This window comes from Chrysoperla carnea, chromosome 2 (genome assembly GCF_905475395.1).
Source record: "Chrysoperla carnea chromosome 2, inChrCarn1.1, whole genome shotgun sequence".
Classification (NCBI taxonomy): Eukaryota; Metazoa; Arthropoda; class Insecta; order Neuroptera; family Chrysopidae; genus Chrysoperla; species Chrysoperla carnea.
Window position 1 is genome coordinate 48,910,447 of NC_058338.1, and position 18,057 is coordinate 48,928,503.

Sequence of the window (18,057 nt, forward strand, 5' to 3'; positions counted from 1 at the left end):
GTATTTTATTTTGTACATTAGTTAATTTTAAAAGTATTTTGTCTGTCTTTTGGTTGCTTATAGACTATTATCTCACGAAATAGTGATTGACGTTCGTAATGATGTTTATTTTTGGTAGAAAATTCTGCATACTCGAAAGAGGAGTCAATTGTAATGAATGTAGTGGTTGGTCACTGATATTTCTCAAAGATTTGTCGTTAAACATTCGGTAACATTTATTGTGTTATACGAAAGTGCATTAGCGACAAATTCCCAAATTGTTTCTTATGCAAATGTTTCAATAGACATATAATAAATAAAATACATCATTCTGTATTGATCGTAGAGACAAGCAATAAACATTCGCATATCTGTTTTATGTCTTAAATTGATTATAAACACAAAATTAGTATATGCGCATGCTTATCACCCATAGAGGCCTCGAGCCTCGAGCTCAAGATTCGATTTCGCCAATTAAGAAATTCTAAAATTATTAAATGTACAAATTTTTTAACAGTGGATAAACATCGAGTAAGACATCATAATTGTAAAAGAACCATTTCAAGGGATATATATTTCCGACATCCTTTATTTTGTGGGATTGTAGTCAAATCATAAATGGAGCACCATTATGTCCAGAGCATAAAATTGTAGGAAAAAAATTAACCAATTCTTTTTTGGAGTTAAAAATTTTATGAAAATCCGGCATTTTTCTCTGCGACAAGAATTTAAGTTACAGCCTAAAAACTAAAAACAAAAGAGGTGTATAAACTACCCGAAGATAAGTTATAAATACAAAATTTAAAGTACATAATATTCGGTTTTGTAAACATCCAGAAAACTGAACATTATTAAGATTTAGCCCATAAGATCTGATTACATTAGAAATTGTAATTTCACAAATTTAATTTACGTTTTTGATATACTTCTGAAATTTTCTTTAGTACTTTGGTAGAAGTGATAAGAAGCACAGTTTACGCCGCCATCAATTAAATAGCACTAGTTGTAAGATTGGAAAGAAATAAACGATTCACCACAAATTCTGAATACAATTTTTGATATACAAAAAATAAAAATAAAAAAAACAGAAAAAAATTTTAAAAATAAGCTTTTAAAACTTGTCCCGGCTCACAAGTTATGTTTATAATTTTAAGTTGAATCCGGTTATGTTAAGCTAGCTGCTGACATAACATAATTTAAATAAGTATGTGTGTGCGATTGATGAAGCTTCTTTGTTTGTTGTATGATAATTGATAATATATTATTGTAATTTGAATTGTACGCGCCGCGCCTACAGCTCACCTCATGCCAGGTATGGCGCAAGCGCAACAGCGGAGTATACACTGTGTGTAAGATGAGACAGATTTCATAACATGTTATGTTTTCTTTTCTTTTTTTTGTAAGAAAAAAATTGTATGATGCTGGTTGTTGAATAAATATTTTGGGCCTGGGAATTTCATTTTTTAAGTCATTGGTCTTGTTCAAAATAACAATGAGCGTCGACTTTTTTGCGGATTCATACATTATCTATATCTTAGGAACTACAGAAAAAATATTCACCCTCTTTTTGGGCGCAGCCCGCACTAAAATCGACGCGCATTTGCTATTTTCAATCTTCCCTATATAATAGCTACACTTTAGCATTTTCAATCTTACCTATAATATATCTATCGCTTAGACTTATCAAGTATCTAAAAAAATATATTTTGTCTGTCATATTCAAATGATAATAATTCACGATATCTCAACGCCAGTAATTATTACAGCTTTATATATTTATGTGGATAAGATCTTCCACCATCTGACCACGGGACTGCGACTACTTACTTCAAAAAATTTGTACGGGAATTTGTATAGCCCATTTTCAATAAAAAATAAACAAACTTTCGAGTGGTCTAAACAGATTTCTCGTAAAATAATTGTTTACATTTTTGTATGCTTTTACATTTCTCACCCTTGCAACCGTCAGTACAGAGCGGCAAGGGTAAATAAAAATTTTTTAGCAATATATAAAACTAGAAAGTACAAGTTTTCAAATGAGCTGGATGAGGTTTTAGATTACACTTTTTTTTTATAAAATGGCAGTCAGGTGAAAAAAGCCTAAAATATGAAAACATTTTTTTTTAAAATGTTTTTAAAACGAAAAGTGGAGAGTGACAGAAGTTTTTACACAAGAATATCCCAGACCTTAAAAGTGCGATGATTATTTAAAAAAATTTTAGAAGTGTCAATTTTAATTGGAAAGCATAAATCTTGGCCCAGGCAGCTCGTACGGAAATTTTTCATAGCTCATTTTCATGAAAATTAATCAAGCTTTCAAGAAGTCATAACAAATTTTTTGTAAAATAATTTTGTTAATTTTAGTACGCTTCTCAACTTTATATAAAATTTGTAGGTTCCCTACCCTTTCAATTATCCGTGCAAAGCGGTAAGAGCTAAACATTTAATTTAATTTTAATTGCGCCTTCAGCGATCAATTTGAAATCTTATATTTTCAGTTTAAAGCTCGCATGTTTCTTTTGATTAAATGCAATAATGACATAGTTTTTAGTCACATTTCCTCCGAAAGCTTCTGATTTTCGTAAAAATGATTTAGATAAAAATGTTGGTTTTTTATGAGGATCAACTTTCTAATTTAAAGGTTATTCTATATTTCTTATTGTTTAGGATCTAAATTGTCTATTAATCCCGAAGAACTAGGTTAAATCTGTCAGAACATGATGCCCCCCATCAAACTCTACAATTTTTGTTGAGGTCCATTTTTAATAGGTGCCGCCTTTGGTGGATATTCAGGTGTATAGATTAAAATGGCCCATCCTGTATATCAAAGTATGTTTACTAATTTTAACCCAAGTTTGTAACGCATAAGGTGGTTTTCGAATAAATGAGCAGTTGAGTTATTATTGTGTTTGTTTTTTCTAGAAACTTAAAAAAAATAAAATAAAACTGAAACAAACTCAAAGTAATAATTTAAAAACCCATATTTGATTATTATTTTTATCCAACTGTCGCAAAACACGGACACGCCAGTCTTCAAAAAGTGAAGCTTTTATTTGTGTTTTGTTTTTACCTCGGGTTTACCATGGACGAGGATTATGTGTTTGATTGATATGTATGTATGTTCATTTGTTCCCACGTAGCTTCTAAACTAATAATCATAATTTAACAAATGAGATATCGTCCGAGCGTCTTGATCGTCCGCTGGTTATAGATTATGTAACGTCACATATTTATAGATTATGTGACGTACAAATTTTAAACGGCGCTCGCTACTGGATAAAGTTATGATCAAAAAACAAATTTCGATTTAATGATAGCGTGTTTGGTATTAAATGAAAGGAAGTAATTAGCACTGTTCATAAATATATATATTGTTATACTTTATCACGAAGTTATAACCGCAAAATAGTTTAAAATATATGTATTTTCGTCTGTTCCCTCCTTCTTTTCTACGCTTCTAATCTACGACTGCAAATTCACGCTCTTAAAAGTATGAAAATAAGAAAATATTTTCATCTGAAATTGTTATGATAAGTAAAATCGTTAATACAGTGGGGGAACCTTTTTTTCGTCTAGTGAAATTTTGTTTAATTTTAGAGGTCCCCCAACTGTAATGACGATTTTACTTATCATAACAATTTAAGACGAAAATATTATTTGTTTCCATACTTTTAAGAGTGTGATTTTGTAGTCGTCGGGGTTTTAGTTTTTGAACATTATTTTATTGTTTGCCTGTCTAGTGGAAAACTGGCATTAGAAATATTGATGATACGAACAAAATTTTGGTGTAGGTGTTCATAAAGTCACCAAATTAATCCATTTCCGTTTGTTTGTCATTCCGTCTATCCTTCCGTAAATGAGCTCAACATAGATCAATTGGATCTTGGGCCCGTAAATAAAACAAATGTTCCTTATAAAAAATAAACAACTTTTGTTTGAAACATTTGTTCGTAAACATCACTGGTTTACCCGTGGGGCGTAAATTAGAACAAAAATTTGGTGTACGTCCGTTTTCTGCAAAACTATAAAATATGGTGGCGAAAATTGGGTTTTTTTAACTTATCTAATTAATTTATAAAATTATGCAAGCACTGACATTCAACACTTTACTATACCTGATATTTCAACAACTAAGTCAATTGTTTGTTTTCACTTAGTTAACATTCATAATATTGGCATGAAGCGAAGAGACTGTCATCTCGAAACAGTTGTCGCAAATAAATAATTTTTGCGAAAAATTCAAAAATTGTTTTTTATTTTACATTTACTGGCATCCTCATTTACTTAATATATTTAAATTTGATAGCAATTTTATAGATAGCTTTGAAAATCTAGATGCTCAAATATTATTCAATTTTAAGTAATTACAAATAATTTAATCGTTAAATCGTGAATTGTATTGTTAGTGTTTGTACACGTTTCGGCAAGGCGGCGATTGTGAGGTATTTATAAATAGCTGTAGTTTTCGATACAAAAATAGATTTATATAGTTGCAGTAATCATATATTAAATGAATAATTATTTGTTATTATAGAAAAATGATTAAAAGATCAAAATTATTTAAAGATTTTCAAATGCCAATTATAGGCTTGGGCACTTGGCAAGCCACTGACGAAATTATAGCAAATGCTATACAAACTGCCTTATCTGTAGGTTATCGTCATATTGGTAAGTAAATTTTAATATTTTGTGGGTATTGTTTATATAAACCGTACCTTCATAACATACTATATTCGTATTATTTGTTTAAGATACGGCTTTTAATTACAATAATGAAACTGTTATTGGTGATACACTCAAAAAATGGTTTGATCAGGGCCATAAGAGGGAAGAATTGTTTATAACAACCAAGGTATGTATTAAAATTTGATCAGTTCACTATAATATATTTAAATATACCTACGAGTGGCGGTTTTAAAGGGTGGCAAAGGAGCAGGGCCATTGAAATAACACACCACAAGGGGGTCCGAAATGCATTTACAAAGACAAAAAATGGGGGTTTCCCATTTACAAAGACAAAAAATGGGGGGCAAATTTTTTTGGAAAGGGCACCCACTAAGTTAATTAACGAAAACAAAAACGGGTCCTATTTACAGATTTTGGCCACTGGGTTTTTTTTTCTTAAATCCGCCACTGATACCTACTCTGCCTATCTAATATGTAATAATGATTGGTCATTTAATAAAACAATGTAATAGATGATCATAAGGGGTATATTAAATTTGGTACAAAGCTCGTTATTAAGCGCAGAAATACTTTTGTGTAAAAATGTGTGTTATAGTTATTTACGATCCAAGTTGTTAATAAAGCTAAGGGCATTATTAACGTGCGCATGCGAAATTTGCACAACGAATGTGCAAAAGAAAACCGCGGATTTACATATATATATATACTCCTCTATATCCGTATGCGTTTTTTGTTACACAAAGTGTATATTGATAATACGTTATCACACATATATCGTACAAAACTTTATCTACGCCTCTTAAATATGAAAATAAACGGTAATTATAATTTATTTGCCATGAGTTTTGGAGAAAACTAGAACATTAAAAAAGTTACTATAGTAACTTATTATTACTGTAGATTTTGACAGTAATTTGATTGGTTGAAAATGCGTACGGTAATAAACATTATTTAACCCACGTAAAATGAGTGACTTAAACAGTCTTTATCTCACGCGCGACAATAAAATAATATATAAAGTAATTCAGTTTGGCAAGTAAAATGATAAATATGAATTCGACAAAAAAATGTTATGAGATTTTTTTGTATAAAATTATCACCTCTTTCCTTTTGTATAAACGTTTATCTGTCGTAAAATCGAAAATTACCAAGAAAATTCCGAAAACAGTTTTTGAGCATCTTTACATTGTTGCCGATTGTTGTGCAATTGTGTTAATAATATATTAATTATAAATAAAATGTGTTGCCAGTAACAAATAAATGTGTTGGCAATTGTTGCGCATAGGAGAATTTAAGGAGTTATTCAGGACCTTAGATCATATATTTTAAATGGATGAGCCCAGTGTATACCAAGTATATGTATTTTGGCGTCACAGAGTAGATTAACAAAGATGAGAGTAGATAAACAAAGATGAAAATAGTTGGAGACCTGTTTAAAATATATGATCTAAGGAGGCATGATCGTATAACCGGAATCAGCTGTTTCAATGATGTGTTTATATTTCAAATTGACATTTCATATGATCATATGATCATATGATCGTATGATCATGTATTTTAAAATGTAGTGTATTTTCAAAGGGTATAATCTTATTTAAAATACGCGCCAGGATATTACGTTGTATATTAAAACATGCGTATTATGACCAGGCCCTGATATTTACTATCCTTGTCAATCTACTTTGAGAGGTGGTTCTCACTCTGTTGGCAATTCCAGTAGTGAATTTTCAAAGTTCAGGACACCAAAATATACCTAAAAAAAATCGTAGCGCAGGAGCTGCGTTGCTAAGCGAATTCCCTCAAAAATTGAAAAAACACATTTTTATGCAAATCAAATATTGCATTTTTAATTTTTCAAGAATTTTCATTTCGAAACTAAGCGCCTAGAGAAAAGATGACAAGAGTACTTTTTTGCTTAAAACTGGTACAAAAATATTTTTTATTTTGAAAAAATTCAAAATTGTGAATTCAAATTGGACTTAGATGACGACCGCTAGAGAGATTACAAACACATAAACGTATATCAATTTTAAATATGTATATAAATTTTAATTATGGTCATTTTTTACATCTATTAGGTAGGATCGATGAACTTTTGAAGAAATTTTTTCAAAATTCCGTTATCAGTACAAAAGCAATAGCTCCATTTCTTTCGGCAATTCGCTAAAAACACGAATACCTTTTGTATTAATTATTCCATATCGAAATCCTAATTTCAATCTACTATATGTTAAAACTGATTTTTTAGGTAAAAAACCAGAGCTCCACATCTTTACACGAGGTGTTAATCTCTTAAAATTGACTTTTGGGTTTGATTAAACTCAACTAGAGTGAAAGGTCAAAATCGTTAGTCTCTCCATTATTTGTACGAAAAAACGCTAGGGTGGAGAGCTAGCTCGATGTAACATAAGTATCTCAGACTTTCTTGAAAAGTACCTCCTCCTTTTGAGCCCAATTTAGATATGTAGACGCAATATATGTTAAGACAGTAAATCATTTTGTGAGTGTAGTGAGTGGAGTCGCTGAGTGGCGACCATGTTAATCCATTTTATTAAAAATTAATAATATAATATTATATAACCCCTCAATTAAATTATTATTTGGACACAAAACCAACAATTAAAAACATTTTTAGCTTCCACATATTGGTAACAGACCTTGTGATGTATCCAAGTTTTTGAATTTATCATTAGAAAAATTAAAATTGGATTATATTGACCTATATTTAATACATATTCCATTTGGATTTTATTACGATAACACAACTCTAACTCCAGCTATTGATGAGAATGGATATTATGTTTTAGATAAAGAAACAGATCATCTTGCAGTATGGGAGGTAATTATCATTTAGAAAATATTATTTTCTATGAAATAGCGAATTTCGAGGATGTTTACCGTATTTTTATATTTAGTAACTTAAAACATTATTTTTGTTCTAATAAAACACTTTTTTGGATTATCGAAACATGATAAGATGATGACAGAACGCGAAGTTCCATTTTTAGTATCTGTCTCGGAGGGGGTTAAAAATTATAGTTTTTTTGTTTGTTTTTATTTTGCCTCAAGGTATGGTCCATTTTATCTCGATATGAAGGTAAAATGTACCAAAATGAGACTATCATAATATACCCTGTATATATGAAATATATTTTAAGTTATTAATACTAGTCCCAAGTTTGTAACGCTTAGAAATATTGATGATATACGAACAAAATTTGGATCTTATTATTTCATTTCCGTTTGGCCGTCCGTGAACACTATAACTCAAAACCGAAAAGAGATATCAAGCTGAAATTTTTGTACACTTTCTATACAAGGTATTACAACAATTAATTAGATCATTTGTTTGTTTTTACTTGTACAACAAAATAATTCGTTTGTTTTTAAACTTGACTTTTCCTTAAGTATTAAGTATTTCCGTATTTTGACTAGAATGGGAAGATATTTTCGGGGTGTCTGCTTGGCTGACATCAAAAAATCTGCCTTGTGTACTGAATAAATGCTACAATCTAATACCGGCAAACAATAGGTGTAAGGCTCTTGCAAATGGCAAAAGTTCAAAAGTATTTAAAAGTGTTTTTGTCAGTCGAAAAGTATGAAATTTGAGTTCGTAAGGTCTGCAAAAAATATTGGCATGGCTGTGAATGGTCAAATTTAATATGTTACTCACGTAGTACATTGACGAACTTCCCTCATTTAAGTCAATACTGAAACACTTTTTATCCGACTCCGAGGCAGAATCGAGAGAAATTATGACTCAAATCTAACACAAATCTTACAGGCTTCACCTATTTTTGACTAAAAAATATTCAAAAATTAAATTTTTAATAGTTCTACTCCTCGGCGGATAGACTTTTTACACGTTAACCCTATAATTGAAATGCATAGGCGTTCTACGGGTTAACCATGCCTCTATTGGAATAGAGTTAAAGCTGGTCTGTAGAGTTTTCCCCCTCGCGTTAACCCTGCGATTTCGCCCACTCTCTGGTCCTTTGCATTAATTCTGTGACTAAAATATTCAGACGTTCTTCGAGTTGGGCATGACTTTATGGGGACCAAATTAGTTATGATTTATAAGTATGATTGTCTGTAACTTTTAAATACAGGGTTATACTGCATAACCAATCCGTAAAACGTATGTGTATTTTGAACGTCCAAAAAAAAAACAGACCTGTTTTTTCTCAACCCCACTCAATTAGAAAACTTGATTTTTTTTGTTGCCAAAACTTGTTTTTCGTTAATCTGTACCATTCAGCCGATCATAAAATAATTGGAACATTTTTATCATTTTCCAACCAGAAATTTAATTTGCATCGCTTAAGATGAATTTTAAGAATATTAACCGAGAGAAAATATTTTGATACTTTATTGGCACTATAAGTGTGTGTGGAGAGTAGTTAAATTTTTACTGGCAGATCGTAGAATACTTTGTACAGATTCATAAGAACCGAAATAAACTAGATAGAAAATCTATCTATTAGTTTGTCTATATTATAGGTGGATGCCGGGATGTCTCTAAACGATTATCCTCGAATTTGCTTTATACATTTTTAAAAAAAAAGTGAATCTAATGCAATGTTTTATTTTGAAGACACTTGAAAAAGAAGTCGCACGTGGTCGAATACGATTTCTTGGATTAAGTAACTTTAATGAAACACAAATAAAAAATGTATTTAATAATGCAAAGGAAATAAAACCAGCTGTTTTACAAATAGAATTACATGCGTATTTGCAACAAGTCAATTTACGAAACTTATGTGAGGAATTAGGTATTGTTGTTACGGCTTACTCACCACTCGGCAGTCCTGGAGCTAAAGAACATTTTGTTAATAAATATAAGTACAGGTAAATATTTTTGGAATGTTGTTAAAATTTTTTTAATTATTTTTGATTTGATTATGTAACAGTATATTACACATACAGAGAGCAAAAGTAAAGAATGCCTCAAATCTAATGTTCATTGTCGCCCAAATCGAAGTCAAATTTTGCACATATGGATTGAGTAAGGACGCCAGTTGTATGAGCTTCTTCCTCACCATATTTAACGTTACAATATATTTTTTTTATGAGGGCTCTTTATAGCCCTAAAAATGTTCTATTGAAAGTTTTAGTAAGTCAGAAAAACTCTGAATAATTCTACTTTTTCAGAGTTTTTAAGAGAAAGTAAAGAAGTGTTATTCAGACTTATTAATACATTATCGAGATTCTACTGTAGTTTCTTTTTTCCATAAGGGGGTGCGTAAAAAATCTTATCTTCTGTAAAAGGTCGACGACCAGGGAACATGATCAAGTATATGTGTGCTAACCCTAGAGACACTTTACTTTAGGACTGTGGACAATTTTGAAAGTCTTTAAAGATTATGTCTTGATGCAAACGGAGTCACAGTTACCCACGGAGTAACTATACTTGATTCCATAAAAATCGCCACTGTTAAAACATTCTAAGCGTACTCATCATATGTTATGTTATAATAGTAACACAGAATGTTTTAAAACGAGTTTTTTTTTGACATAGACTATACGTGGGTAAAGGATTGTAATTATCAAACATCCCAAAAGTTAGATGCAAGAGGACATACGTTAATAAAGCATCCCGAACGTTAGAGGCAAGGGGCATTCTTTACCGACTTAGCTTATCGATCAGCCTCACTCTACCTTAAGGAATATTTTTTAGTGTTTGGCAGTTTTTTCAACTAGCGGAACGATCTCGCTTATTAACAAAAATATACTTATTAAAATTTCAGCTTGGATCAATATATGTATATATGAAATATACATAGTATATTAAGTTTAGTCCCAAGTAACGCTAAAAAATATTGATGCTACGAAAAAAAATTTGATATAGGTGTTCATAGAATCACCTAATTAGTCCATTTCCGGTTGTCTGTCTGTCGTCTGTCCGTCTGTCATCACGATTACTCAAAAACGAAGAGATATCAAGCTGAAATTTTTATAGCGTGCTGAGGACGTAAAAAGTGAGGTCAAGTTCGTAAATGAGCAACATAGGTCAATATTTTGTAAACCGTTAGAGATAGAACAAAAGTTTAATTGTAAAAAATGTTTCTTATAAAAAAATTAACAACTTTTGTTTGAAACATTTTTTTCGTAAACATTACTGTTTACCCGGCTTTATGGCTATATCAGTTATAAATGTGTGACATGTATGTGTTATGTGACAGAGTAATGAACACTGTCTATACATGGTATTTCAACAATTAACTCAGTCAATTGTTTGTTTTCACTTGTTTTAAATATTATTCGGGCGGCTTGGTTCCATGCCCCCCCCCCACTCAATGATTTGCGATTCATAAATTACGCTCAATTATTATTGATACTAAACTGTAATTTTTATTATTTCATGATGGGTCAATAATATTTTTCAACACATATATTTTACTTTGCTTTTACCTTACGCAACGAGAATAATCATTTTGTATACAATTTTCCTTGACGATACTTTTAAGCTACATAATTATATGGGCCAAATTCGTGCTCTAAATGTATCATCAGCTCTTGGGCTATATATATATATATAGGTACTTATAGTCCGTTAAATACATATTGGATATGATATAAAAAAACACCCAGTATGTATATAATATTCGAGGCGGTTGTTTACCTCCACAGTCCTTCCGAATTGTGATTACAACAGCTCCCTGGTGGAAATATATTCTGCTAATAGTATAATTTAGTCTTGCAGTGTTCTGAAAAACAATTCTAGAAGAATAAGTAAGTCTAAAAAATTATAAAAAAAAGTCTGAAAATATCTATGTAAAACTTATTAACATATTTATTACTTTTCAGACTTTTTCAGGGTGTTTCAGAATTTTTTAGATTTACTCATTCTTCTAGAATTGTTTTTCAGAACACTGCAAGACTAAATTAGACTCTTGGTAGAAAATATTTCCATCAGGGAGGGTAGTGCCTTTTGAAGATCGATGTCAACTTCCCAGCTCCATTTCTCATTTTTTCGTCGAAATATTATGAATTTTCGCGGTCTTTAAAGTTTTGCGCACCTCCACAGATTCTCCAAATTAAGCTAAAGAATAAAAAATCTGTATGTGAATTAAGTAAGTGTCAAGGAATTTTATCGTCTTTTTCGTATCGAAATATCATGTTTATTCGCGGTTTTTCAGGCTACACGTATCTTCACAGCTCCATCAAATTCAGTTAGAGAGTTGAAATTCTTAGAAATGTTAATTTTAAGGAAGTGCCTTTTGGTTGTGGCGACTCCCCGACTTTTCCTTGCGGCTCTTTTTTGTTAAGATTTAATGTACTCATTTAATGATCTGCCAATAACGATTTTTTTTTTGTATATTTCAGTCCAGAAACGTTTCCAGATCTATTAGGGCTACAAATTGTTAAAGAAATTTCAAGTAAATATAACAAATCACTCGGACAAATATTATTAAAACACCTGATACAACAAGGTATTGTAATTATACCAAAAAGTGGTAATGCAAATCGAATCAAAGAAAATTTTGATATATTCGACTTTGAATTAAGCATAGATGACATTAACGAATTAAATAAATTAGATCGAGGTGAAGAAGGTCGTATATTTAATTTTCTTTTTTGGAAAGGCGTTGAAAATCATCCACAATATCCTTTTAAATTACCTGAAAAAAATTAAATAATAAAAATAATTTTTATTTACGAAAATAAAGTGGTTGTATTGTTGTTTGAAAACAAATACATTGTTATTAAAATTATTGTGGTTTTTTACTATAATGATCTATTTGAATCAGAGTCCCAATCTCAACCAATTTTTTGGACTAAGATTATCGATTTGGATTACATTTTGTATGAAAATGTTAGTTCAATTACTTTATGTCTAGTTCAAATGATTTCCAATTCTTATTTCGGTGGAATCAAAAAAAAAAAAATTGGTAATAAACAAAAATGTATTACGCTATTAAAAGCATGACCAACCCGCAGATCTTATGATTGTCGTTAGTAGCGATACTTTCTGGAGTGTAAAGAAATTAAGGAAGGTATTTGTGGTGATTTTTTCCCCTATTTTCAGAGAAGTTGGAGGTTTTAATACTTTGTGAGTGCAATTTTTTAAAGTGTTGAATTTAGATTCAGTAAATTGTGTTCTGTATTGTACTGTAATAAATACTTTGAAAATTTGTGTCAATTTCTCCAATTCTATGGGGTGTCTTGAAATTACCTTACGAAACGGAAACTAAGAATCTCTTACAGAATCCCTCACTATTATAAAGAGTAAAGCTTCGTTAATTATCGTTTTTAATTTTAAGAATTTCTTAACTAATATTAGGAAAACTTAAATTTTTATAGTAAACAATGTTGTAGAAAACAAATTTTCTACAATTTTTCATCAGACAATTTTTTCGCTAAGCTTAATATTTACAGAGAAAATTATGTTAGATTTCAATAATAAAAAATTTTAATTTAAACAAAACTTTTTTCTTTTAAGATGCGTCAGATCCAAAAACTCCAACACTTCTCATAAATGTGTAAGGGATTCATAAATTTTGTTTCGCCCGGTATCCTATCCGGTACCCTATATCTATTTTTTTTTATGTAAAGAAAGTCTCAGATTTCATGTTTATTACCGCTGGCTTCTCCTCGGGTGAAAGTGAACATGAGATCTAAGACATTCTTTACTTGCTCCTAACCTCGGCTTCGCCTCGGGCGACAATAGACAATAGATCGGAACATTCTTTATTTGCTCCTATGGAGTGTATACTATTTTTCTCCCCGGTGGAGGCAGAAAGCGGCAACTTCGTTTTGCACAGCGGGAAGAAATTTGAATCTTTCTGCACAGAGGTGAGAAAAATTATTCTACCACTGCTATAAATAAAGCTAGCTGATAAATTTCCAATGAACCTTATATTAGGATTAGTTAATTTGCTTTTAGCAATTTCAGTTACCTTTGAGTTACCCATTGTATTTGGAGATCTGTCAATGTTTACCCTATAATTTCCAAATATTTAATTTGATAATTTTACCCCTTAAGTTAATTATTTAGTTTTTGATATATTACCTAATGTCATAATTACTAAATCATAAAAATTTTATAAATTTAATGAATATAAAAAAAAAAAATTAATTAAATCATTGTTGGAGATAACAGAAGATAGAAATTTTACTCAATTCTTGAAGTTTAAAGTTCATATTTATAAACGGTGATAAAATGTTTTCCTCAATGATAATTGGTAATCTGTTTACTTATTTATTTTTAATTGATTTAAACTTGCTAGTCATCGTATTATTAACAGGTTATGTATCATACTCTTCCACTTAAATTTATATAATATTCTCTGCTTAAATTACATATTCCAGTATCCAATCAGGATTGAGGTGAGTGTTAAAAATATGAAATACAGAATAATTGACGTTTTTGACTATGGTTTTCCTTTAATGAATGTGTCAACACTAGTTTACACTGATCTACACTTTCTGGATGTTTACCCCTTTCCACGGAGTTAGATATAAATCTAACGTTACGTTATTGTCCGAATTAGTTCAGCGATGAATTCGCTCTTGCTTCTTTAAATCTTACAAACTTATTTTAGAGTAAGAGCCAGCGCCTGCCAGACATACGTTAAAGTATAAAACCTGAAATTTTTTTGCGTATTCTCACTGGTGTAGGGAACGATCTTTGGTAGCTACAAACCTTGACTAACGGTGCCTTCGGTAGGTATCAGGTAATCGAGGGCGCAGTACCCGAGGTCTCTCACGTTAAAGTATAAGAGCTGAAATTTACACAGTGTGTTCAAATGACCATTTTAAGTCAATATTGAAAAAGACAGACCAATCCGAAGGTTTGGTCTACCGTGTCTGGGGGAGTGTTGGGGGGGGGTGTATTATGATGATTACATATATGTAATACTAAAGTATTAGATATTACATAGTATTACATATATGGATGATTAATGATACACATAATACACAAATGATTAATTTGTGTATTATGTGTAAAGTGTCCTAAGTATTGGAAATCGGCAACAAGAAAACATATATATATACAGCTTTGAAAATTCACTACATATACAGCGATCAATTAGGTACCGGCTTTTATATTTACTACTGCAATTTATAAATACAGCATAGAAATACAGAAAAGATGGCTTCAATATCTGAAGGACTCGTAAATCCAGAAAATCCTATTTTTCGAGCATGGTTATTCTACAATGCAATTTTAGTTTTAAAAATGTTAGCTATGTCCGTTTTGACAGCTAAACAACGTATGACAAAGAAGGCAAGTCATGTTGATCTAAAAATTTTAATGGTATATTATTATACTTATTTTGTTTATTATTTTTTAAAGGTATTCGCTAATCCAGAAGATGCAAAAGGATTTAAACAAGCAAAAGTTCGATTTGACGATGAAGATGTCGAACGGGTGCGCCGGTAAGTAAACACAATTACACAACTATCATTTAGGATCATTTTTATGTATGAAGGTCATCTTAATGTAGCCGATTAAATTTGTCAATATCAGCTAAAAGTTTTTCGGCATTATAAAATTTCTCCTAACCAGAACTAATTTTCGAAGCCTCCAAAAAAAATAATTTCTAATATAATTTTGAAAAGTGTTTGGTTTTTTTTTAACTTGCCACCATAATTTTATGACCAAATTTAGATAGATATTTTAATTACGAACCAAATGTATACCCAGTATCACAAAAAATGCACGAATTACATATAGTATTAACACTGTACTTTGCGTATTTATATCTCAATAATGAAACGGTCGATCATTTTTTTTAATTCAAAACAAATACATCAATGTTCAGTTAGTTTTTTGAAAATATCTGAAGGTTAGCTTTTTTCTAGAATTAAAAAACTTAAAAACACAACCTCTCCTAAACTTCCATGTTAATTATCCGAACTTTAATTAGATTTATCTCAAGTTTGAGACGGTCAATCGATTTCAAATTTTTATGTTAATATTATTATAATATCCTTAATAAGAAAACTTTATTTCTGACACTATGTCTATAGCGGGACAACAATCTTAAATCAATTCGTTGACATAGCCTTGGCCCTGATCATATTGCAACATCAGCAATTTAATATTTTCTGCTTAGAAATAACCTACACTAGAACATCGCTTAAATTCAATGCATGAGGAAGTTTTTTAACGATTAATTCTTTTTTAGCCATTATACCAAGCAGTTCCGGATTTGATTGAGGACATACACATTTAAAATTCGGCACCTCTTACATCCGCAATGACCTAAGCCTAACTCCTCACAGATATCAAGGTCTATGGGATTTACGCTAAGATTTCAGCGCCACGAATAAAAAAATGTAAACCATATCTGTTGGTTTCAGCGCTGATTTTTTCATTGAATGAAAAGACAGCAGATACCTACTTCATTTTACATTTTCATGTACTGTGCCATATCTGCTTTCATGTGCTGTGTCCTAATCAATTAGTTTTAAACCCTGAAAATGATTATGGTATTTTTAACTAATATTTTTGGTTTTTTGTTTGTTAACAGGGCGCATTTAAATGATTTGGAAAACATTTTGGTATATTTTTTGGCATCGTATCTGTATATATTTACTAATCCTTCAGCATTTGTAGCAGTCAATCTATTCCGCGTGTACACTTTGGCACGAATTGTACATACGTTGGTTTATGCTGTAATTCCATTACCACAGCCGGCTCGAGGATTTTCTTGGGGTGTTGGATATGGGATTACAATATATATGGGAGTTATCTCACTTTTAAATTTTCTATAATCTAATGAAGTTTTTTTTAGATTTTTAAGAAAGTTTTTAAAATATTTGTTTCCTTTTTTTATTCACTTTAAAATTTTCTCTAATTGAATGAAGTTTTTTTAGATTTTTAATAAAGTTTTTTAAACGTTTGCTTCTTTTTATTCTTTAGCTCTGAATACCTATTTGAAAAGTATATATGAGGTACCAATAGAACTTTAAAACGTGTTCTACCATTGTGAAAAAAATTTTTAATATTATATCATATTATTTATTAAAGTTTTAAAATATTTTTTTCTACTAAAAACATTTGCTTACAACACGTTGACGGTGATAGATTTAAAATGGGATTCCCACTCTGGCATCGCTTTCAGTTGGCAGAAACAAAAATATCAAATCAACTTTTGTAAGTAACACCGTCTTTTAGTCCCTAAATGTTAATTAAAAAATAAATAAAATTCCACATATGTTTCAAGAGACGGCTGCAAGATTTCCAGGGTATCTGTTATTTTATAAAAACCATTATAGTCTAAGATCCCAATTAGGATCGACCTTCACCCATCTGTTTACCGGATGAAAGTTATTTTTTATGAAATATAAAATGTTAACAAATATCCCTGCAATGGGTTGCCTAAAAAAATGTGGTCCAGACTACTTTTAGTGAAAATATCAAGAGTAAAATTTTTAGAAATTTTTCACTGACTTTCATATCTAACGAATTTTGATCTACTCGAAAGTAAAATCCATAAAGAATATGCAGCAGCTATGCTGTCTGCCTCTTTTCGTTCACTATTTTCGCATTTATACAAGTTGTGAATAGTAATTACGTTCATCTGTTAATTCATTGCCTCACATATATAAATAAAGATAATTTTATTGCAAATACGGTGCTATATGATTGTCCACAAAATATCAGTCAAAAAATAAAATTTACAAGCTTTCCAAGTTTTGATATTTTTATTAAAAGTTGTCTGGACCATATTTTTTAGGGCAACCCACAACAGGGATATTTGTAAATATTTTACATTTCATAAAAAATAACTTTCATTCGGTAAACAGATGTGTGAAGGTCGACCTTAATTCGGATCTTGTACTATTAGGAATGATGGTGTTCACGTTTGTAAAGAATAAGCACTATATGGCTTTTTGTCCTGCATTTCTCACAATCTCATTATTTATTAGATCTAACACTTTTTAACAACAACAAAATGAAAGAACTTAAAAGTTGCTCTAGCACGAGAGCCGGGTGATCGTTGAATACTGAAATTTGCTTTACTGTTATAAATTATCTATCACTATTTGTTTTCCAACATTTATGCTTTCTCTCGTTTTTGTGAGATTTTTGAATTAATCTTTTTTAAAAGAACTGTATAAAATTATGATTGAACCATAAAATTTTCAATCTTTTCATAATTTCATCAAGTTCAATGAATAATCGCCCATTCGTGTATGGATCGTCGCCCGTTTCGTTTTAAAAAGATTTTCATACAGTTGCATCTTTAAAAAAATTCAGCTGATTGAAATATATTCATGTTATTTTGAATTATTTTTTTTTTAAATAATGATTAGCATAAAACTATATTCAATTTAAACATACCTATCTAATAAAATTAAATTTTCGGACCACCCTACTAGTCTACTACCAAATATACATATATGCAATATGCTTATTGACAATGTTCATTTGGTAGG

General features: G+C 30.5%; 2 protein-coding genes across 4 annotated transcripts; both read left to right on the forward strand.

Annotated features, from left to right (window-relative positions):
- The first annotated feature begins 4,348 nt into the window (after positions 1–4,348).
- Positions 4,349–12,329, forward strand: LOC123294269 (1,5-anhydro-D-fructose reductase-like). Of its 2 annotated transcripts, XM_044875393.1 has the most exons (6): positions 4,349–4,421; positions 4,514–4,647; positions 4,731–4,831; positions 7,301–7,504; positions 9,260–9,513; positions 11,992–12,329. In XM_044875393.1, the coding sequence occupies exons 2-6, from the start codon at positions 4,518–4,520 to the stop codon at positions 12,299–12,301; spliced, it is 999 nt and encodes a 332-aa protein (XP_044731328.1). In that variant the 5' UTR covers positions 4,349–4,421; positions 4,514–4,517; the 3' UTR covers positions 12,302–12,329. The 2 variants fall into 2 exon arrangements, with proteins under 2 accessions (XP_044731328.1, XP_044731329.1); XM_044875394.1 differs by lacking the exon at positions 4,349–4,421 and having other exon boundaries at positions 4,447–4,647.
- A 2,332-nt stretch (positions 12,330–14,661) lies between these two features.
- LOC123291830 (microsomal glutathione S-transferase 1-like) lies at positions 14,662–16,419 on the forward strand. Of its 2 annotated transcripts, XM_044872256.1 has the most exons (3): positions 14,668–14,896; positions 14,966–15,048; positions 16,146–16,419. In XM_044872256.1, exons 1-3 carry the CDS (start codon positions 14,762–14,764, stop codon positions 16,387–16,389), a joined length of 462 nt encoding a protein of 153 aa, XP_044728191.1. In that variant the 5' UTR covers positions 14,668–14,761; the 3' UTR covers positions 16,390–16,419. The 2 variants fall into 2 exon arrangements, with proteins under 2 accessions (XP_044728190.1, XP_044728191.1); XM_044872255.1 differs by having other exon boundaries at positions 14,662–15,048.
- The last annotated feature ends 1,638 nt before the right edge of the window (positions 16,420–18,057 follow it).